Source organism: Tiliqua scincoides, chromosome 3 (genome assembly GCF_035046505.1).
Source record: "Tiliqua scincoides isolate rTilSci1 chromosome 3, rTilSci1.hap2, whole genome shotgun sequence".
Lineage (NCBI taxonomy): Eukaryota > Metazoa > Chordata > Lepidosauria > Squamata > Scincidae > Tiliqua > Tiliqua scincoides.
This window is the reverse complement of record NC_089823.1, coordinates 51,285,195-51,309,009: the sequence shown is the minus strand read 5'-3', so window position 1 is coordinate 51,309,009 and position 23,815 is coordinate 51,285,195. Positions and strand designations below refer to the sequence as shown.

The following is a 23,815-nucleotide window of genomic DNA, read 5'->3' as shown; positions in this document are numbered from 1 at the left end:
CTTCACGTGGCCCTGGACTCCCTCGCCTCTGGCAAGGCACCTGAGCAAGACAGCATCCCTGCTGAAGTCCTAAAGTGCTGCAAAGAGATCATCACCACTGAGCTGCATGAAATCCTCTGCTTCAGCTGGAGAGAAGGTGGAGTACCACAGGACATAAGGGATGCAAATATCGTCACGTTGTAAAAGAACAAAGGCGACAGGGGTGACTGCAATAACTACTGCGGCATCTCTCTCCTTAGCGTTGTAGGAAAGCCGTTTGCCCAAGTTGCACTGAAGAGGCTCCAGGTACTTGCAGAGAGCATCTATCCAGAATCGCAGTGCGGATTCTGAGCCAACAGGTCCAGCTGCAGGAGAAATGCAGAGAACAACAACAGCCACTCTTTATAGCCTTCATAGATCTCACAAAGGCTTTTGACCTGGTCAGCAGGGACGGCCTCCTCAAGATTCTCCCCAAGATTGGATGTCCACCCAGGCTCCTCAGCATCATCAGGTCTTTCCACGAGGACATGAAGGGCACTGTAGTCTTTGATGGCTCCACATCAGACCCCTTTGACATCCGAAGCGGAGTGAAGCAGGGCTGTGTTCTCGTGCCAACCTTGTTTGGGATTTTCTTCGCTGTCCTGCTGAAGCAGGCCTTTGGAACTGCAACAGAAGGCATCTATCTCCGGACCAGATCAAACAGAAAGTTCTTCAACCTCTCCAGACTGAGAGCAAAGTCCAAAGTCCAGCTGAAATGTCTGTGTGACTTCCTCTTTGCCGACGATGCAGCTGTCACCGTCCACTCTGCCAAAGATCTCTAGCAGCTCATGAACTGTTTTAGCCAGGCCTGCCAAGACTTTGGACTGACAATCAGCCTGAAGAAAACACAGGTTCAGGATGTGGACTCACCTTCCTGCATTACAATCTCTGCGCACGAACTGGAGGTTGTCAGTGACTTGTGTACCTTGGCTCAACGATCTCCAACACTCTTTCTCTCGATACCGAGCTAAACAGATGCATCGGCAAAGCAGCTACCACATTTTCCAGACTCGCAAAGATAGTCTGGTCCAACAAGAAGCTGATGGAACATACCAAGATCCAGGTCTACAGAGCTTGCGTCTTGAGTACACTTCTGTACTGCAGCGAGTCATGGACTCTTTGCTCACAACAGGAGAAGAAGCTGAACGCATTCCACATGCGCTGCCTCCGACGCATCCTCGGTATCACCTGACAGGACAAAGTTCCAAACAACACAGTCCTGGAATGAGCTGGAATCCCCAGCATGTATACACTGCTGAAACAGAGACTCCTGCGTTCGCTTGGTCATGTCGTGACAATGGGCGATGGTCGGATCCCAAAGAATCTATGGATTGCTTGTGCAGGGAAAGCGCCCTACAGGTAGACCACAGCTGTGCTACAAGGATATCTGCAAGAGGGATCTGAAAGCCTTAGGAATGAACCTCAACAGATGGGAAACCTTGGCCTCTGAGCGTTCTCCTTGGAGGCAGGCTGTGCAGCATGGCCTTTCCCAGTTTGAAGAGACACTTTGCCAACAGACTGAGGCAAAGAGGCAAAGAAGGAAGGCTCATAGCCAGGGAGACAGACCAGGGAAACACTATACTTGCTCCCAGTGTGGAAGGGATTGTCACTCTCTAAGCGGCATTTTCAGCCACACTAGGCGCTGTGCCAGAACCACAATTCAGAGTGCGATACCAGTCTTTTGAGACTGAAGGCTGCCAGCATATTAGTTGTATTAACCAGGTACTATAACAACCATCATTGTTTGTTCTCATCTCCCTGTTTTACAGAAGCTATCTGAAGGAAAATGGAAATTGACTCTTTGTGCCCTTACCTTTGCTAAAATGCTGAAATGTTGGAAAGATAAATGCCGTCCCACTATTTTTCAATGGATTTAGGACCATTATCATCATCATCATCATCATCTACCACTTTTCAAGGAAAAGTTCAGAGCGGTTTACAGAGAAAAATCATATAATTAATGGCTTCCTGTCCCAAAAGGACTCACAATCTAAAAAGATGCAAAAGAACACCAGCAGACAGCCACTAGAAAAGACACTGCTGGGGTGAGGAAGGCCAGTTACTCTTCCCCTGCTAAAAAAAGGACATCCCCTTGAAAAAGTGCCTCTTACCCAATTAGCAGGGGTTAAACGGTCAATATCTGTGTCGGGGTTCTCCTCCTCCCACAGGTCCCCAACTTACCCAGGGAGAGGACTTCTGGGTTGGAGGATCAGGGAGGAAGCTGGTGGAGCAGGGGGCCACCTCCCCATAGGCTGCCTGCTCACTCCTGTGGGCGGCAAAGCGCAGCAGAGGAACACTGCGTGCCAACCCCCCGCTTCTCCCTCCGCCTTGGAGGGGGGAGACAGGACGCAGGCCATTTGGCTGCTGGGCAGCCGCCCCTCCCCCATCTCAGGACAGAAGAGGAGCACTCCCTTGCCCAACCAGCCGGGGCCTGCCTTGCCGGGCAGGGCACCTGGCTGTGACATCGGGAGCCCAGAGCTGGACCTCCCCGAGTTGTCTGCAGAGCTACAGGACCCAGGTGGGCAGGGCCAGCCCACCCCCAAAGGCAGACACCAGAGCAGAGGCAACAACCTTTGCAGCCATCTCAGGAGCAACCCTGGCAGCTCCAGGTGAGAGGAGGTGGGAGGGAAACAGGGAGAAGAAGGAGAGGAGTGCTGGTAATCCCAGGGGAGGGCAGTCCCAGAGACAGGCCCTTTTTGTACCATCCCTGTGAGGGAAAGGGAGGGGCCAAAGGGGAGGGGTCTGCCCTACATAAACCTGGAGGCCAGGGATGACAAGGCAGGTGGGAGTTAGAAGAGCAGGCAGGAGCATCTGCTGACAGCAGCCCCTGCTCCTGACTCTGGCAAATGCTGCCAACCCAAAGAGGGGGAGCCGGGTGATACAACCCCCCTATCTTCTGGGGAAATAGTCTGAGGCCTCCACAAGGGGATCCCCCTCAGAAAGGCTGGGTGGGCCCTCCCTTTTCCCCACAGGGAGGCCCTCACAATCTGAATCTATGGTTTATAGAAGATAATTACATATCTGATAAGTTTCTGAATATTTGGAAGTCCTTTCTAGAAACTTAGGTACAGATTCTTTGTTAATATCTATTTGATATAGGGCTATGTCTATTATTTGTAAAAATAAAAAAAATCTCCAAACAGTTGATTGTCACATGTATACGTATCTAAAATTATTTAGATTTGATTTTTAGAAAATCTACTTATAAAAAATACTTGGAAATGCTCATTGCTTTCTCTCCTTTGCTTGACTGTCAAAACAAAAGTGACACCTTTGAAGATTTATGGCCAATGAATAATGAGATTGCTGAATGTTAACTGCAGCATTCAGAATTCAGTAGGAGCTAAAAAACGAGGGGGAGATAAGGTTATTAAGACTTCAGTGCAGTATAGATAGGTCATATAACTTTGTTTTCAATCTCCAAGTTTACTCATAAATATTTTATATTCTGGATTAGAAAGACCTCCACTCCTCATGTCATCCAGCAGTCAAATAAAATCTTTCAAGAAAATATGGAGATGTCAGCTTGCATTCAGCTGAACATAGTGAATCATGGGAACAGGTGCGTGATGCACTTCTCTCTGTCTTATTGGCCTGGGAAAGATAAAATGCATCAACACAAATCTCTTGGTGAAAGAGAGAAAGCTACGTTTCCTTAAATCACTTAAATGCTGATGATATTTTTCACAGTTTGGCTCCCAGTGGTTGTAACTAATGATTGCAACACCTGGTGCACCACAAGAGAAAGAAAGGTCAAGGGAGTGTGGAATCTTCTCTAAAGTAAGGCAGTTAATGGAAGGGCTTGGCAAATCTATGAAAGATTCCCCAGGTGTTTAGTTGCTGTTATGCATATTAATATATCATTTTTCAACACAAAAAGTTTACAGTGGTTTTCGACAAATTGAAATGATCAATTGGTGAAATACTTATTGCTATTCCTAACAAAATGATGTTATGGAATTGAAAGTCAAAAAAATAGCCAGAACCACAATCAAAGAAAATATAGCAGCTCATAGTAGCTATATATTTATAATATACAATAGCTATATATATATATTAATTGCAGACTTTAATTGCAGTGTGTGTGCGTGCATGCTTGTGCATTTCTAGAATAGCTCATTTGATTTACATTTGCTGTTCTTCAATAAAAGATGGAGACCAGAAATACTGTTTTTATTTTGTTTTCAAAACCCTATATTGAGTAATATAATAGATTGGACTCAATGAATTCAGAATGAAAGGTTGCAAGGAAAGTCTGCAATCAGTACATCTTTCATTGGCAGTACATCACTGCAATATGCACATTTTTCATTGGCCCCTCCCCTTAGGTTGGAGTTAAAAGATCCCACAGAGAAATTGCTAAAAGCTTATTAGTCCTATGCATGATTAATTAGAAGTAAATTCTACTTACTTTAATGAGGCTTACTCCCAGGAAAGTGTATTTGGGATTACAGCTCAGTATTTTTTTATTTTTTATTTTGGTGATAGCTGCACAGTTCTTTGTCTTAGTGATTTTCCCGCGTTGGTGTGGGGTCAGCTGTTCTGCAAGCTGCACACCATTTGGCACAGTCCAGGGTGTCTTCTGGGGCGACGTCTAGTGCCAGCATGTCTTCTTTCAATCAGTCGAGCCACCGCTTCTTTGGTCTTCCTCGCAGACGGCGTCCAGTTGTAGATAGTCAATATGCCATCTTTGCCACGCTCGCCTCATGCACAGTTATCCTGAGATAATGTTCAGAGCTTTCTGCTGGGGGTCAGCCACTGTCTTGCCAAGATAATCCAAATGAACAGATTATTTTGCTTTACAATGTTTTGCTAATTAAGGACTCTGGGATTTGATATCTTCATAGCCTGAGGTTGGAGCCAACCAAGAGAGCTATATTGACCATCTGTACTCAAGCTCCAGATCCTTATATAGAGGCAGTGCCTCAGGAAAAACTCTCGGGCTACCTCCGTCCGCTCCTTGCTGGTATCAGTCAGAATGACCTTTTGATGCCATGGATTTTTGACCAAATCTCTGAGGCCACCCTGCATCATGAATTCAAGGAAGGATATACATAGTATTACTATGTGCAACTATATCTTCAGTTTGATGTGATGAGGAATAGTTAGTGCTCAAGAAGAAATTAATACCAGGTCCTCCCCTTATTTACTCATATATAGGTAATATAGTATATGTATAGGTAATGTATAAGTAATATAGTGTAATTTTTTTTGTTTTGTGTATTACTTCATTTTCTCTTCTGTATGTTTCTAAATTTTATACTTTGCATTGAGTCTACATCGGTGTTTCTCAGACTGTGAGTCAGGACCCACTAGGTGGGTCGCGAGCCAATTTCAGGTGGGTGCCCATTCATTTCAACATTTTATTTTCAATAGATTTGATGCTACCATGGTATGTGACTGCATTTGGGGAAATGTTACAGATCTGTACTTTGAACACGCTATTATGTATATGGTTTCAACAGTGATAGTCAGTGGGGCTTACTCCTGGGTAAGTGAGGGTATGATTTCAGCCTAGGATTGTTAAAAATTTTCCTGCTTGATGATGTCACTTCTGATCATGACATCACTTCCATTGGGTCCTGACAGATTCTCATTCTAAAAGGTGGATCCTGGTTCTCATTTGAGAACCACTGATCTACTACACAGTCTGAGTGAAAGTGTTATTTGAGAGAGAACTCTGCTGCAACAGTCATAGCCACTGTTTGCAGCTGTGACTTCCTTTTGTGACTGTGTCTAAAACGTATTCAAGTCCTGGGTGGGTGACAGAACCAGTTCATTCACTGTGCAATTGTATGCATGTCAACAGAGGAGTAAGGACTATTGAGTTCAATGCAGCTTACTCCCAGTGTGTACAGGATTGCAGCCCTAGTTCTAATGTATTGGCATCCTCTGAACAAGACAAGTAGCAAAGAGGTAAGATTGCTGTAACTCTGAACTAGTGAAACCACTGAGTTGAGGCAGTCTATAAATCTTTTCAATAAATAATAAATGTTAACAGTCTAGAAGAAATTTCTACCATTTTATTATATAATTAAAAATTTAGTTTCTAAAAATTTAGATGAGAGAGACAAGATAATGAATTGTTAGTTGCTAAACTTGCAGCAGCACATTAATGCTGACATGGTGTCTGTTCTATGCCCTTTAGTCAGTATGATAATCATTAGCCTTATTTTTTTCAATGTTAAAAGATAGAAATGCCTATAAATTTATGTATTTATATGTATGTTAAAAATTGCTGTGGTATCTTTGAGCAGAAAGAAGAAGAAACTGGCCACTATGGGAAAAGAATGCAAATTATTCCAAACCTCCTGACAGACTTGTACTTTCTCCTTCTAGCTTAGCTCCTTTGACCATAGACTAGGGACTCATGGGACATATACCAGATTGAAAAACTAGAAGCAGACAGATGGTTATTTGTAATCATGTAAATGTAAATCCTATTAAAATGTGTGGGTTTTTTTTTTCTTTTCTTGGGACTTGAGAGCTTCTATAGTGGAAAGATTAAGTATTGGATATACAGAATAATTTTGGCCCTTTCTATTCACTTCCCCTGTAATGTACTCAGACTCCTTTAAACAAATTGTGAAATCCATGGAGGGGGTGTAATGAATGCAATTCCTGGAATTTATTTTACCTGGGCTTGGATCTGAGCCTTAAATTGGCAAAAGCAAACCTTTACTTCCACTACAGCATGTGCTTTAGCTGAAAGTACATACTTCTATTGTGAAATGAGGTTGTATATAGTTAATAATAATAGCAGCTCAGCTCATCAGCTTTGAAGTCTCACCATATACAGAAGCTTCCAGTGTTCTTGAACTGGCAACCTTCAGATGTTGTCTTGAGGCTTAAGGTCAGCTCCACCCTCTAAACCAGACTTTCTGCCCATGTACTTTTGTATATGTTCCATGATGCTGTGCAGGAAGCCTCTGCAGTGTTTTATACAGCAAGTTACATGGAATGTCTCAATAACTGAAACAACTTTGTTTGAAATTGAAACAGCATTGTATGCGTACCATGTGTAACTTTTTGACCCATCCAAAATTGGGTGTGAAGGAAAAGTTTGAAGTCCATTTTCCTTTCCTTAGCATGTCATAGTTATGACATTTTAAAATGCTTTCAACCCAATTCATGTCTACTCAGAAGTAAGTTCCATTATAGTCAATGGAGCTTACTCCCAGGTATGTGTGGATAGGATTGCAACCTTACTTAAAGAATACTGATTCTCTGTCTATGCTCAGCTACTATCAGTCAAAGTTGAAAACAGTGGAAGTGCCATCAGTCCTTCAGCCAGTCTTGATCTTATCATCTGTAGCATGTGAAAGTTGCTGTGCAATATATATTATTGTAGTTCTGTGGTAAGTTTGTTGGAATGTACCAGATGTGTCAATAGGACTGTATTAAAGATCTGCATTTTTAATTAAAAGTTATCTGTTCATATTTTAGATAGGGCCATAGATGCTTTGCTGCAGGCTATGGGAGACCTGACTGCCTCATTAAGAGCCTCTTTGTTGTGCTTTGACCACCACTGTATATGCGGTTTGTCGTTAAGCTGAAGGTTGTTAAGTGGCAGATGCCAGTATAGAAAATATTACAGAACAAGAATGTTTGAAGATTAGCATTGAGAGGTGGCATGGATTTCCGATGCTATACTCTGCTGCAAGTAATTGCAAGTAATTGCCTTGATGTCCAGAAGATACTATCATATGCTTCCTCTTCCTTGTACGTTGGGAGAAATTACATTTTGACTCTAGAATCAGGGCCTCTGAGAGGAATTTTATCAGGAGGTAACTTTTGGGACCCTTTCAAAGGGGGAGGGGTGAAACAGAATGGAAGAGGGTGGTGACTAGCAAGCAGAATGGGGGCAGGGAGGGGTGATACATAATGGGGGGAGGGTGGAGACAGCTGGAAAAGTCTTTGGAGTCCAGGTCTACCCACCCATATGGCATCGGCAGCTAGATTCAGTAATATGGAAAACCAAACACACTCCAGACTCTCTAAAATCTTTTAAACACAGAAAATCATCAGAAAATTAGCATCATCATATTTAGGCTCCTACTAGAATGGACAAGTGTCCTGTGCATACCAAAACTTGCTTATGCAGCAGCTTTTGCAACGGTGTCCCTGAGTTCCCATACACGCCTTCATGGTAAACTGATCCACAAGCCAAAGAACTACTGTAGTAGGTCAGTTTCCTCCCAGATTTGACACTGTGTTAAGGAGTGTCATGTATGCATTCCTTGAACCAGTATATATGGCTTGCCAGTATCTGCATTAGCTGCAGTTGCATAGTCACAGTAGTGCCTCCAGCATCTTGTGCAGGCAACAAGTCTGAGTAGATAGGAAAATGTCAGATCCCAGGAAATTTCTGGGCCCCCTCCTTTGGCTTCTGGGCCCCCTTTTAGACCCTGGGCCCAGGTACAAATTACCCCCTTTACCCCCATCTCCTAGACCCTGTCTAGAATTAACACTCTAGAAGTTTCTAACACTCTGAAGTTTCAGCCTTTGGCATAACTGAGAACTGTTTAGTTTAGTCCAGAATACCTTTTGGTTAGAAGCTTTTGGCTGGCTGGACATATGCGGGAAGGTGGTTCTAAAGGCTGACCTTCACCCTGCCAGATGCACTCCTTTACTGAAATCAGAATCTTTGCCAGATGATGTTTGCACACATTTCTTTATTTTTATTTTCTCAGTCTAGACAGGGCACACATAGCCCACTCCTTTTATATTGGAAACTAAATTAACCTTTAATTAGTTTCACCCCCTCTTAGGATTTACCTGTGTGTCTTGAAAATGCTAAAACAATAAGCAGAAGCCCATATCTGGAGCTGAGAGCCAGATTTATATGCATGCTCACCTCAGCCCATTCAATGGCTAATCCTTGTGCATATAAATTTTATCATTGTGTGTAACTCACAAAAACGGGAAATGTGCAGTTCAAAATGTTAAAATGGAGCACATTTTATTAACAGCAAAAGCAGTAAATTAAATCGGTTTATAAGCTGAGAGTGAACGATTTTTGCTGAACTGTTCCTGACTGCTCCTTTAGTAAGATACAGGCTTTTCTTGATTTCTCAGAGGACCCCTTTTCCATTAAAGGTGAGATCTGTATTAAAGCAGTAATGAGACTCTTACATAGCTGGACTACAAGGAGAGAAATGCCCTAAATTTTATAAGCTCATTTTGGAGCCATTTTCAGTTTTGTGTTGGTAAATGTGCCAATTAACCTAGAGGATATGGTTGGAAGCATAACAATGAAGTGGCTATCATTTCTGTACACTAAAGCCTAATTCCTCTTTGGCACAGCACAATTTACGTAAGAGTAGTATTTGTTGACTGATCTCATTTTTAAGAGCTGAGTATCCCTATACATATTTCTTTTTGATTTGGTTTTATCTCAGAATGCCTAATACAAAAATATTAAGAGAAAATAAAAGAGCAGGTGCTCAGCTAGTGCAAATGACTGTATGCCGAGTATCTTGGCACCCATCAGAACTGCTAAGCATGAAAAGTAATAATCCTGCCACCATAAAGGTAAACTGCATAGCTGTGTCACCAATCCTTTTGCCCAGCTGGCTTTGAAGTAGCTGCTGTGGAGATAGGTATCAGTTGACAGCCAGGCATAACAGATTTTCAAAAGGTTACAAGCAAGGTCCAGCATGCTGCTTTCCTTAATGAAAAGAGTACTGCTATGAGGATTTCTTCTTCCCAGAATGTTACTCTGGCCAGATGTCACTTGGCAGGTGTATCTGCAGAATAAAAGGGGAACTGTAACTGTGTGTATGTGAGTGCAATTATATGAAATGTGTCCCTGCACAATATACATGTATGGCCTCTACTCACATGATAAGGAAAGAATCTGGCTTTAATTCTACAGTAATAGCTGATTCTGGGTGGATTTTTTTACCGTGCTTATTAAATATCTAAAATGAACTTTTACCAGGGGAAGTATTTGTTTCTTCATATGTTGCCATGTCTTGTAATGTTGCCATTTTTTCTTCTTTTTCCATCTTTTTAAAAATTCAGTGCTACGGGACGATTTCCGCCAAAACCCCACAGATGTTGTTGTGGCAGCAGGTGAACCAGCCATTTTAGAGTGCCAGCCTCCAAGAGGACATCCTGAGCCTACTATCTACTGGAAAAAAGATAAAATTCGAATTGACGACAGAGAAGAGAGAATCAGTGTAAGTCCATCCCGCTGACTTGGGAACCTAAGACAATCACACTGGTTTGCTAAAACTGATATTCACTGTAGATGTGTAGTAATATTAGAAAACTACCGCAAAATCTGTATTACACAAGAACTAGGCTTACTTTGAAGTGCCATACTGTGAGGCCATAAAATACTATAGAGTAACTCAGTGGTTCTCAAAATCTCTGGGAGAGTTTGAGAGCCTGTGAGTCTTTGCTTAAGGGATGGGGGGGGGGGAGGCTGTGACGCCCAGCATCTCAGTTGCAAAACTGGAAGTGGTCATGATTGCATTCTGCAGGGGTCTGCGCTGCATGGAGACACTTGTTGAGGCTGGTACCAGACTCCTCCAACCCCCAGGAGGCTGTTGCATGTGGGGGTGAGTGAAAGTGCGCTCCTGTGCCCTGTTTAGAGGCGTGATCCAGGGAATTGCGTCTCTGCCTTCACCCATCCACACCCCTTAAAGGGGCAGAGCCCAGTGCCCTCAGGCTGGGGCGTCACAAAGCCCCAGTTTAAGAACTACTGGAGTAACTGTTTGCTAGCACAATCATCCTAATGGAAATTGTTCTAAAAACCCTTGTACCAGTGTTTACGGATTTAGGAATGGAACACAACTTTGCAAGTTACAATCATGCAGATTTCAGTTGGTTTCTAATGTTACAAGACTTCCTATATGTTACTGTTTCTTCAAGACATTGCAGTTAAATGTCACAGAGTTTGAAGGAATGACAACATTGAAGAGATGCTGTTTTCATTAAGATGTGTGAGCTTCCACACATAAATATTTTTCAGGTGGAAAGATGATCGCAAAGTTACTTTTCCCATCAGTTGTCTAGGGAAAGTGATTTTGTGTCAGTCTCCTGTGGCTAAAACTATAAATTGCTAGAGCCAAAAAAGTGGTGGTTTTTCCGTATTTTTCAACATGAAATAATTTTCAGTCACACAGGGTTCTTTTGTAAGACTAGCATATCATAGAAAATTGCAACCACAAGGTGACTGCTTTGCACTTCAAAAATGGTTCTATGAATTGGTCCTTTGGGAGAGGGGATAAACTAGTGTGTAGTGCTTGTGGGTTTCATACTTGCTAGCCAAACCAGAGAAATATTTTGGATGTCCCATCCCCTAAACCAGTGTTATTCAGACCGGAGCGTCGCAATACCCCAGCCTGAGGGCTCTGGCCGCGGGGCTCCCCAGCCACTTTGAAGTGAAAGTAGAGCGATTGCCACTTGTGGAGACCACTTGTGGAGCGTGATCGCGCTACTTTCACTTCAGCGCGGCTGGGGAGTCCTGCAGGTGCTCGCGCAGGGCTCTCCGCACCCCGGGAAGGCTGCTGCAGGGACTGGTGAATACATCCCAGTCCCTGCAGCCCCCAAGCAGTGCGATCCTGAGGATCACGTCTGCCTTCATCCTGCCCTCGCTGCCTCCCTCCCTCTCCCACAAAGACTTAGTGGCTCTCAAACTCTCCCAGAGTTTCCCCCACAACCTCTTTGCTACCTGGGCTCTCATTGCCCCTGTTGGAGCAGGTTGCAGCATTCCCAAGTAAGCTCAAATCTCCCCCTTTTCAGGTATATTGCCTTTACACAAAACAAAAACAAAGGTATTTGCCTGTACAGCATTTAATGCTTGACTTGGGAGACCCTTATTGAAATCTCAGCTCAGCAATAAAGCTAACTGGGTAAGAACACAGTCCTAACCAACTTTCCAGTAATGACATAACTGTGCCAATATGGCATGCACTGCACCCTGCACTGGGGAGGCAGTCAAGGAAGTTTCCTCAAGATAAGGGCATGTTTGTTACCTTACCTTGGGGCTGCATTGTGACTACGCCAGTGCTGGAAAGTTGGTTAGGATTTGCCCTAACTTTAGTGAAGTCACTGTCTGCCAGCCTAAGCTATGCACAGGGATGTTGTGAAATATGTGAGTTAAGAATTGTAAACCATGTTATACACCAAAAAAAGCTATAGAAATAGTTAACTACCATAATAACGCATGTGAAATTTTATTCTGTTTATCACTAGATATGGGAAAGATATGTCACAATATATTCAAGCTTGTAAGCATTTTTCATTTCTTTGCAATAGATACGAGGAGGAAAACTTATGATTTCCAACACCAGAAAGAGTGATGCTGGGATGTACACGTGTGTTGGTACCAACATGGTAGGAGAACGGGACAGTGATCCAGCAGAACTGACTGTTTTTGGTAAAGAAACTTCAGAAATATGTGCTTGCTTCTCCTTTTGTACTGCAGAAACAAAGTATTAATGAACAAATTCTGTGGCAAAGAACAAAATATCAAACTAAAACTTTAAAGGCTAATTATGTAATTTTTGGGTAAAGCTGCATCTCACAATTTACAGTGAAGCACAAATCTCAAGAGCTCTAATTTGTTAGTAAAATTCTAAAGTGAAACATCTTTTTTTTTTTTTTTTGCCTTGAGTGCATAGTTTAAGCCCAATCAGATATCCTTCAATGATTTCATACACCTAGAAACCTTAATCTAGTGTGGTAATATGGCTGTCACAAAATTATCAAATGTAATTGAGACACCTTTAACATAGCTGACAGATTGTGCTTTGGAGATTTTTAGATTCATGTAGCTTGGTTAAATTATTTCTTATTCCCTTGTGCTGGTAGATCAAAGCTTTTGTAGTGCTGCTTAAAAGAACTAGGTCTGCAGATAATTTCACAAGTTCTGTTCTTCATAAGTTTGGAAGTTTTTATCATGATGTTCCCTTCCAATACAATTTACATAGCAATCTGGTTCCTTGTGCTGAAGATTGAATCATCTGCTAGTTGATACACAGGTTGGTGAAGCATCTAAGTTGAACATGTCAGGCAACAAAATCAGGATTATTTCCCCCATGAGAAGAGTTAAAAGTAGAGAGGGGATACTGGAATGATCTTAAATCTAAATCTGTCCTATTAACAATGGGATAATAGATAGTATTATAAAACCTTACTGTAGCAGAACTCTCAGTGGTGACATTTCTGTATACCATTAGCAAGGTTTCTGTAGGCACCAGTCCAGAGGTCTTAAATAAGACCAAAGAAAATCAATAGGAAAAAAGAAAGCTAGTGTAAAATTATAATAATTTCTGTACTCTCCTATGTTATATTATTTTAACGCTCTGAGAATGTCAGACTTTGATCTTGTTTCTGTAACAGGTCTGCCAGTAGATAATAGACCTAGTAAATGCCAGTACTGTCTTTTGTAAATTGGCTTACTTTGTGTTTGAAAATATGCTTTTCTAATATGGAACTCTTTTTTATAGTGTATAAAGGAGAAAAAAATCAAAATTGATTATTGAAATTAAGAATCACTCTTCTCCCCCCTGAAAAAAATTTCAATTTATTTTAATTTAATGTGGACTTTTCAAAGAGGTGATTGTTGTAGAACAACAATCAAGAATGTTTCATAGTAGCTAGTGGCTCACTGAGTAAATCATGCTGTATCAAGTGAAATATTAATACAGGTTGGCCCTAATTATCCACAGGTTTAGAACCTACAGATTCAGAACTTGTGGATTCAACTAAACATGGGTCACCAACCCAGAACTCATGGGTCGGAAAAACCAGAAGTGCGTTTTAGAGGCCTCCAACAGGCTTCTAAAAATGTCTGGAGGTCCTCTATGGACCCGCCTATGAATCCCATTGTCTGCTGATTTTTGCATCCTGGGGATTCTGGGAACTGAGCTCCCGCATATACTGAGGGCCGACTGGTACTAGATTAGTGTCTCACTGGATTTAAGGGTTAGGATCTCTGTGTGTGTGTCTGTGTTTGTGTGTGTGTTTAGAATTATATTGAATATATATTTAAATAAAACAGCTGGAGCTGCCACTGAGCTTGCTACTAAGCACAAGAAACCAAAAGTGATGTCAGTTTTTCCAAGAGTTATTTGTTAAATGAATAATCTGAACAGTTCAATCTGAGGATATCCCTCTTGCTCTAATCCACTGGTTCCCAACCTATGGTTCGGGAACCACAGGTGGTCCACGAGACCCTGAGAAGTGGTCCGTGAGCTCTCAGGAAAAAAAATTGCTTTTGATCCCTTCCAGTGTCTTTCTGAGCAAGCAGACTCCCACGGACTACCAGAAAAGGTAGAGAATGGACTGCCTGCAATGGCAGCAAAAGCTGTAAACCACAAATCTTCAATATTAATAATAAATCTCTAATAAATCTTTTCCCATTACAGGCAGCTCGCGTTCTCTGCAGGCTCGGTACCTGTGGATTTCTTCAATAGCAGGTCCCCAAACCTGTGGTGAGGGCCATCCTGGAGCCTCTGGAGATAAGGGGAGCAGTGCTCCCCTCACATCAAGAGAATCTTCTGCAGCACGCAGAGGCCGTGTGCAACTGCCTGTGGCCTCTGAGGGCTTCAGAAGAGCTTCCGGACTGACCGGAACTTAGCTCCAGACGGGTTTGGGGAGACAAAAACCTGTGGTTTTCCTTATCCATGGGAGTTACAGGAATGGATAAGGAATGGAACCCCCATTGATAATGAAGGCCGCCTGTATTACAAATTTAAATGTATTTTTTGTGTAAGGGAGGGGGTGGGGAGGTTGCTTGTGGTCCGTGGCAATTCTAATATTTGCCTCAGTGGTCCACGGTCTCCTAAAGGTTGGGAACCACTGCTCTAATCCTATTGAGTTAGATAACTCAACAGGGAACAGGTGAATATTTTAGAGATATTGCCTAGGCCAGGGGTCTCCAAACTTTTTAGCATGAGGGCCACATTGCACATCTGCCATGGTGTCAAGGGCTGGGAAACAAACAAACAAATTGCATGCATACATACATCCTCCTCCCAAGCTTAGAGCACTATCCTGTGCATGTCTACTCAGGAGTAAGTCTCATTGTATCCAATGGGATTACTTCCAGGAAAGTGTGCCTAGGATTGCAGCCTTAAAACTCCCCACTTGGCATTCCCTGCCCACCCACCCCCTCTCTCTCACCCTCCTAGTTTCTTTATTTCTCCTGCTCCCTGCATAGTAAAGGAGGCAATGCAGCATGAGCCCATTGGGCATTGCCATTGGGCAAAAGCCCATGGCTGCAGCAGGAGGTTTTTTCTCTTTCTTGGAGTTCAAAGCCCAGTAGTCTGGGGAGCCAGCATACCTCCTCCCTAGCCACCTCCTGCTCCTCCTCCTGAGCTTCAAGCACAATCCTATGCATGTCTACTCAGAAGTAAGTCCCATTGTGTCCAATGGGGCTTACTCCTAGGAAAGTGTGTATAGAATTTCAGCCTTAAAGCTCCCCGCTCATCATTCCCCCCTATTCACCCACACACACACACACACACACACACACACGCGCACGCACGCACACACATCCTTCACTCCCCCCCAACAGTAAAGGAAAAAGGAGAGGCACCTTCTCTCCTGCAGCCCCTTGTTTCAAGCTCATTGCCACTGGCAGACCCTGTGCATCTCCTCTGGCCCTGGGACACACTTGAGGCCCATTTACAACCTTAGAAGCAGAGGCGTTCCTGGGGGTCCCCGCACCTGGGGCAGCCCCCAGTATTCTGCCTCCTTTCTCCCCCCCGCGCACCTGACCCACAAGTAATTGTGGTGACGTCATTGTCACCGCAATTATTTCCGCGCAGCTGCCTCCTCCTCTTTACACTCTCACATAACACCAGAACCAGGGGATATCCTCCAAAATTGAGTGTTGGGAGAGTTAGGACAGACAAAAGAAAATATTTCTTTACTCAGTGTGTGGTCGGTCTGTGGAACTCCTTGCCATAGGATGTAGTGATGGCATCTGGCCTGGATGCCTTTAAAAGGGGATTGGACAAGTTTCTGGAGGAAAAATCCATTATGGGTTACAAGCCATGATGTGTATGTGCAACCTCCTGATTTTGGAAATGGGCTATGTCAGATGCAAGGGAGGGCATCAGGATGCAGGACTCTTGTTATTAGGTGTGCTCCTTGGGGCATTTGGTGGGCCACTGTGAGATACAGGAAGCTGGACTAGATGGGCCTATGGCCTGATCCAGTGGGGCTGTTCTTGTTCCCCCTTTGAAAACAAGGGGGAATGGAGGAGGCAGCCGAGACCCCCATGGAGCCTTCTGTGCCGCGGGTCTCCATGGTAGCAGTCTGGGCTGCTTCCAGCGGCTCCAGACCGCTGCAGTGGAGACCTCCACACTACTTACAAGCAGCGCAGAATGCTCTGTCGGGGCTGGGAACCAGCAGACGTCTCCTCTGAAGTCGGAGGAGGTGCGTGTTGCTTCCCCTCCACCTCTGAGGGACGCTCTCAGAGGCGGAGGTGGGGCGCCCTGGCGGAGCATTCTGCACTGCTTGTAAGCTGCATGGAAGGCTCTGTGGGGGCTGGGAAGCGGCATGCGTCTCCTCCGAAGTCGGAGGAGGCGCATGCCGCTTCTGCTCCTCCTCTGAGGGACCCCCTCAGAGGCGAAGCTGGGGCGCCCAGGAGTGCTCCTGGGAGGCAGCAGGAAGCTGCCTCTCAGATAGCGTCTCGGTGCTGACCGGTCCGTCGGCCCTCCCCTCCTCCTTTATAGGAAGAGACGAGATGGGCGCCCTAGAGCATCAGCACCTCTCTAGGGCGCCTCTCTCCTATCCTCCTATAAAGGAGGAGGGGAGGGAGACGGCTCGGTCGGTGGGGCGGTGCTGATGGAGAGGGAGCAGGTGCTACTGGGCACTCCTGGGCGCTCCTCCTGGGGGGACGGGGGCGAGGGTTCGAGAGGTGCCCCTGGAGGGTCGGCGCTCGGAGCATTTGCCCCGTTTGCCCCCTCTTGGTCCACCAGTGCTTAGAAGGTCACTTCTGTGTTGTTTTTTGAAAAACTGAAAGTAAAATTTAAAACCTGAAAAGGTCTTCAGAGGGCTGGGGAAGCCCTCCTTGGCCCTCCGAAGGCCATTTAAGGCTTTAAAACGTCACTTTCGGTTTTTGGTAAAAACGGAAGTGATCTTCTAGGCCTCTCAAAGGCCTTAGAATGCCTTCTGAGGGCTGGAAGGATGCGTGCAGCCTTCCCAGCCCTCAGAACGTCTTGTGGAGGTGAGGGAAGCTTGCCTCTGGAGGATTATGGGGCTGCCGTGGGCCAGATGGAGAGGCTCATGGCAGGCCGATTGGAGGCTCGCCAGGGACTACATCTGACCCACGGGCCAGGGTTTGGAGACCTCCTGCCTAGGCCCTAGGACTTGTCTTCACTGACAGTTCACTACACATTGTTTTTAATATTAATCTCATCCACACCAGAACAGTATGAGTCAGTGGATATCGACAACCAAATTTAAACCCTGTCCTGAATTAATGAGAGCCCCTTACATATCTCTTTGAAAATGCCATGCTGTCCTACAAGACTGAGGGCGCAATCTGACCCAGGTTTGAGCCGGCACAAGTCCCTTGCGCTGGCCCAGGAATGTCGCAAACGTGCCATAAGGCACATTTGCGCCTCCCCAGAAGGAAGCCGCGTCGGTGCAAGGAGATGCACTGACACACAGAGGCTGAATCCATCCTCTGTGGCAGCTTCCGCTCCGAGTCTTGCGTTGGCCCGGCTGGGCTGACGCAAGAGGAAAAGGTAGGCGGGGAGGAGACGGGAGGGAGGTGTTACTGGGAGAGGGGGGGTGGGCGGCCCTGGGTTGGGCAGGCAGGGAGTGGGAGGCAGGGCTGGGATCCTGCAGTTATGCCTGTTCCAAGCTTGCCTGTTCCAGCGCAGGATAGGATTACGCCCTGAAACTCACTGGACCCAAACTCAAAGCACAGCGAGTCCCAGTCCTGTGCACATTGGGGTTGTTCCCAGACACACCTGTCCACAAAGGCAGGCCACCATCACTCTTTTTACCTATCAGCTCTCTGGTCCAGGGGAAACGGAAGGGCTTTAGGCACCCCCAGTCCACTAAAGTTCAGAGCATGCCATCCACAAGGCCCTGGTAAAATACACTGTCAGTCCTGTGGCTGAAGTAGCCAAGGCTTTATTTAGGTAGATCAATTCCTTTTCACAGAACAAAATTTATAAATTTATCGCTGGAATAAATGTTTAGGCTATACAGGACAAATAGTATTTAAATAAAGTCACAAGTTACAATTCTAAGCATTTGTAGCAATTAGAACAAATAAGCTAATCTCCTATGACTCCCACCTGTGTAGTCCCTGAGCTTAAGCAAAGGACAGACCTTCCCATCTGCAATACCACCAATAGCAGTATTGGCAGGAATCAATGATGGGAGGATCCTGATGGACCCTGGCAGCAGAGGTTTATACCTGCTACCTTTCGATACTGCTGTGGCTAATTCAGACCCTAAGTTATCTGAACTTTCCAGAACTCTGATGTCACTGGCTGATGCAACCACACTCATCCCTCCCAAATGAAGAATCTCAGCTGTAGCTGTTTTTGTTGTAATGCCTGACTTTTTTAAACTTTCAAATTGGGATAAGAGTAGATATCACAGATGGACTGCCTAGGAAACACTGGTAAGCCCTTCTCTCAAGCACAGCAAGGCACAGTGTCTCTTTGCTACTCAAAATGTTTCCCAGTTTGTCAAAATGTAGTACAGTACAGGTTACAATGAATTTTTAACTTTCTTGACAGATAGCAAGATGCTGTCTTGCAGTCTAAGTATTCCAGGCCGTGCACTGTCTATCCTTGATGTAGGCAGATCATCTTGTATAATTCTTGGGCATTCCATTGACACTTTTTTAAAAATATGAGGAACAACAAACATTGCCTGCAATTATATACTCACGATTTGAGAGTAAGCTCCACTGAAAACAGAGAGGCTTATTTCTGAGTAAACATGTTTAAGATTGTGCTGCTGGTTTATTTGAAGGTGAATAAGAACATAGATCTAGATTCTCAGGAATATGCTCATTTTATCTTTTGTCAGAGATTGAGTGGAAATCAAAAGTCATATGCCCGCGGATAACCCAGCTATCATTTCATTCCCCCATGGCATGTTGACAGGACTATAAGAAGGAACAGATAAGGAAAGGAAGTGCAAACACAACACATCACCCAGAAATAATGCAGTATAGATATCTCTTTCAGAACTGTCACAGGCATATGTCAACATCAATTTTGGCTTTATTAATGTGTTATATTTTGGCACTGGATTGTATCCAAAGTAAGTTAATTATGACTAAATTTCTTTTTAACTACTCGCCTATAAGGCAATCTCACAGATAAGGCAAGGGCAAGTTTTCACCCAAAAATCATGGAATGTTCCATGACCCTCAGATAAATTGGGGGGTAAAACTTATGCAGTACTGTGTGCCATTTCCCCCTTCTGTGTAATGGAACAGCCTGGAGCGAGAGAGGAGAGAAGGGGAATTTTTTCCTATCTGCAGTTGTACTGAGTTTGGAGAAACTTGGCTTTAAGACCCAGCGGCAGCCTGCCTGCTTGTGCTGGCTAGTTGCAAAGAGTCTCCCCGCAGGAGGAAACTGTTGGGAGAGGTAAAGCATGGCCAGCTGGAGCGTGACATTGCATAGGGTGAGCTCGTGCCTGCCTCTTCTCTGGGTTTCTTAAGGCTGTCGCAAAATCTCTGAACCGCCCTGAGCCCCTGAGCAACTCGCAGATAGGACGAGGAGATGGTCTGTGCTTTTTTGTAAAAAAAAATTTTGTAAGGATTTTTTGTAAGAATTTTTCGCCTTATAGGCGAGTCTCTGCGCTAATTTCAATTGTATGTAATCGACTTCATTTAGATACAACCCATTGTGAAGTGTTTACATTGGTGACTTTTCCCATGTCATTTTTACAAAGTAGATGTTGAATTTATGATCGACCCAATTCAAATCTCAGCAATATTCAGACATGCCCTTAAGCACTCTGTGGCTAGTCTTAGAGGAAATGATTGGACATGTGTTTATGTGTTGCTTTATATGTATTTGTGTACAGGTGTGCATGTGTGCGTACACACGTGTGTGCATTACACATGCATATGAATGAATGAATGACAGAGCCGAGACACTGAATTATCATTGAGAATTAAAATTTTACCCAGCAAATCTAGATACCATGCTGAAGTATGAAGTAGCTCAAATGTTGAAAAAAAAAAATCTAACTTAAGTCAAATATTTTTTTTTACTTCTTGGGCACCATTTTCCACAGACAATTCAATCTATAATTAAAATGTGGTAAAATCACCATATAAGGGTTTCTCCATGTTAGAAGTTTGGTCTCCCAGCTTATAATGTCACTTAAGCAGTATACTCTGGTAAAGAGACACTGAAGTTAACATTAGTAATTATTACTTTGGCGGCAGGAAGTGTTCCCTAAACTCCTAAGACACTTGAACATCCTGTCTTGGGGTTTAAAATTGATTGAAAAGCCTGCTTCTAACATCCCAGTCCTGTAAATGTTGGCAATGTACTTAAAATAAACCCAGAACAGGATATTAAGGTGCAGTGTGTGAGAAACTGAAGGCATTTTAATAATGTTTCTGGTAAGTGAAAGAAAGTGCTGAATAAGGGACAGAAAAGTTAATTAGTCCATTGTTGATTAAACATTCTTCTTACTTTAAAATACATGTGTAAGAGATTTTTGTGCTTCAGTTTAATTTTTCTACATGTTGAAATTTCAAATTCTAGATTTCCAGGATTCAGTCCCTCATTATTTTTGACTTGAAATATTTTCTACCAATATCTAAAATGAATTTTAGCATGCCACTCACAGCTGATCTCTCTATGCAGTGAATTTAGCTTATGGTATAGCCTCTAACGAAACTGAGTTCCAGTATATAGGGGTGGTTACCAAGAGTTGAAAGGGAAATCCAGACTATTAACTGTACAACCATGTACAGATGTAATACAAAAAACAGCATTGGAATAAAAATGCAAATGTGGACAGTCAGAACAACAGGAGAGAAAGTAAAATAGTTCTCAGAATATTTAAGGAAAACTATTTTCTGAATATTCTATCAAGGTATGGTAATTGTTGATTAATATCTACATCAAATTGTTGTCCTGTGTGTTTTCAGGAAACCTTTTTCTAAAATTTGGTCCAAAATTATTATATTTGTTATCAGGTAGGCAGTTATTTGATACTCAAGTATTCCAGACAAACTCCAGAAGTTAGTGGTAGACAGGGAGGCCTGGCATTCTGTGGTCCATGGGATCATGAAGTGTTGAGCATGACTTAACAACTGAACAACAACCACAAGGCAGTTATTTAGGGGAAGGGTTTGCATAAATGTGAGAATTTGTGTAAATGTGGGAATTAATTTTTCCAGTCAAATACAAACAGAAAACTTACTATGTTTATGTTTGAAATACATCAAAATATCTAATTTATATCTTGTTCCTAAATAATCATTGTTATTCATGATTCATATTGCTGGAACAGGTTCAAGTTGACCCACTGAGGCTGCTGGGGTTTACCCTGTGGCAAGGGGACAAATGTCTCCTTACCCCAGAGAGACCTCCAACAGGCAGCATTCCTCCATGGGATGCAGTGGAGCTGATACTGCTGCATCACAGTGCAGGAATTTAGATAGGGTTTAGCTGTTATTCACTTGTCAGGTACTCAGAGGTGAAGAGAAAGGTTAATGAAGGTCGCAGATTTGTACTAGGCAAAAAATTTTCTTAGCAAACTGCTAAGCAAATATGCTGTTATTCGTTTTATAGTCAGTTCTTGTTATCTGCTAGGGTTAGGTTCCTGAAAAACCTAGTGAATACCAAATTAGCAGATACTGAATCATTAAGCCTATGCAGAAAATGGGATTAGATCCCAGGGGACCCTTCACCATACTTTCTATGAACTCTATGAACCATACACTCTATTACGAATGGGGATGGTTGATAGTGAGGGCTCATCTACATCTCCAACATCAGATGCTTCTTCCTCCCTGCTGGATACCTCTTGATGAGTTGAAGGTTGTAGCAATGGTGATAGTGATTTCTCCGTGCTGGCTATCCCTTGATATGTTGAAGGTTGCTGGCCCAACAATTCGGCCTCAGAGATCAGCAGTGGGGAAATGGTTGCTTCACTCATCCTTCTCTTCCACCTGTCTCTTGGCTCCTTCCCTGGACTTCCCAGCCCCAGAGCAGCCTCAGCTGGCCATCCAGAGACCTCTCATCATCAATCTCTCATTATTGCCAGGGTTGTTGGAGGGAGGGGGTAAGTGTGGAAGCACACACAAATGTATCTGACAATTCTCCACAGGTCAATACCAGAGCCCATTTGATCTGGAAAATTGACCTAATCCAGATGACTTCCTAAAAAATCATCAATAGGGACGGGGTTGCTTCACCCTTCTTCCTCCTTCACCTGTCTCTTGGCTTCTTCCGTGGGCTTGCCCCAGCTCCAAAGCAGCCCTCAGGTAGCTTTTCAGATATCTCTAATCATCGCCAGTATTGTGAAAGTTCAGCTGGAGTCCCTGAGATGGAGTCCAAGATGCCAGGGCAAGTGCAGACAAAAATGTCTCCAACAATTCTCCACAGGCCAATACCAATGCCCATTTGATGCGGCCCCAGCACAGTATTGGCAAATCACAAGAACAGAGTCGCGCTTAACAAGAGCAGGCAGCAATTCTTCCCCTCACAGATAAGAAAATTCTCAGATAGCACCCATACTTGTTTCAGTTTGGCTCCAAATCAGAGCCATTCTGGAAGCTGGATTACTCACCAGGAGGGTGGGAAGGTTCTTCTGGTCGCACCAGGCCAGCACCTCACTTTACTGGCCTCTGTGTCCACATAAGCCTTGGAAAGCCACTTCTAGTTGCTTCTAGACTTTCCAAGGCTCCTGTGAGCCATTCTGAGGCCTCCAGAGGCCAGTAGAGTGGATTGCTGGCCTGTTGAGACCCAGAAGAGCCTCCCCACCCACCCTATCATCCCTACATCATGACCCACCACAGTGGACGAGGTGGATTGTGGCACTGAGAAGATTGGAAACCACTGTATTAAGGGAAAAGTGAGGGATTAAGCTATGAATCACCAACTTCCAAAACCAGGCAAGGATTTTTCTGCTTATTCAGGCACAATTGTTTTCTGAAAGCTTTCTATCGTTGCATTCAATGGGGTAAATCAAAATTGTAGTATGTGTCTCAGATTCTATACCATGTTAACATAACTTTTTCTAAATTTGTGAATGTTAATAACCAGCCAACCTTATAACCACAAACAAAGTTTATTCAGAAGTTCTAAAGGACATAACAGCAATAGGCCAAATGTCTGACATGACCTATAAGTGTAGCCTGTTCTATAACACCCTTCAAAGGATTTTAATATTCACTGCAGAAAAAGTGTTTGCTGTTTATTTACTCAGTTAAAGATGATAAAACAGTAGCATTAAACATATTTATTTACAGTGTTTTTATCCCACCTTTCTCCCCAAAGGGACCCAAAATATGGTTTTAATTTATGGGTTGACTATTGCTGACAGAATTGCAATTTTTAAATATGCCATCAGAACTGATAAACAGACATTTTAATAGAAGTAATTTAAAAAAAAAATGCTATGGAATTAGATTGACCTATGTAAGAAACATATTCAGTATGCACCACAAGCAGCATTCTTTTCTCTCTTGGGAGATTAACTTTGTAAGCAAGTTATGCAGGTGATTCAAAACCAGTTAATCGCACATAAAGACTGTTAATTGTATTGGCAATGACAATCACTGTGATCATTCTAAAGAAGTATAATTAGCTATTGGACACATTCAGGA

At 43.6% G+C, this 23,815-nt stretch overlaps 1 protein-coding gene across 1 annotated transcript in view; it reads left to right on the top strand.

The window, feature by feature from the left end:
- ROBO2 (roundabout guidance receptor 2) overlaps nt 1-23,815 on the top strand; it is a 606,994-nt gene that overhangs the window by 422,427 nt on the left and 160,752 nt on the right. The window contains exons 3-4 of the mRNA XM_066622392.1: nt 10,045-10,202; nt 12,289-12,409. Coding sequence (XP_066478489.1) covers nt 10,045-10,202; nt 12,289-12,409 — 279 coding nt within the window. The remainder of the gene's footprint in view (nt 1-10,044; nt 10,203-12,288; nt 12,410-23,815) is intronic.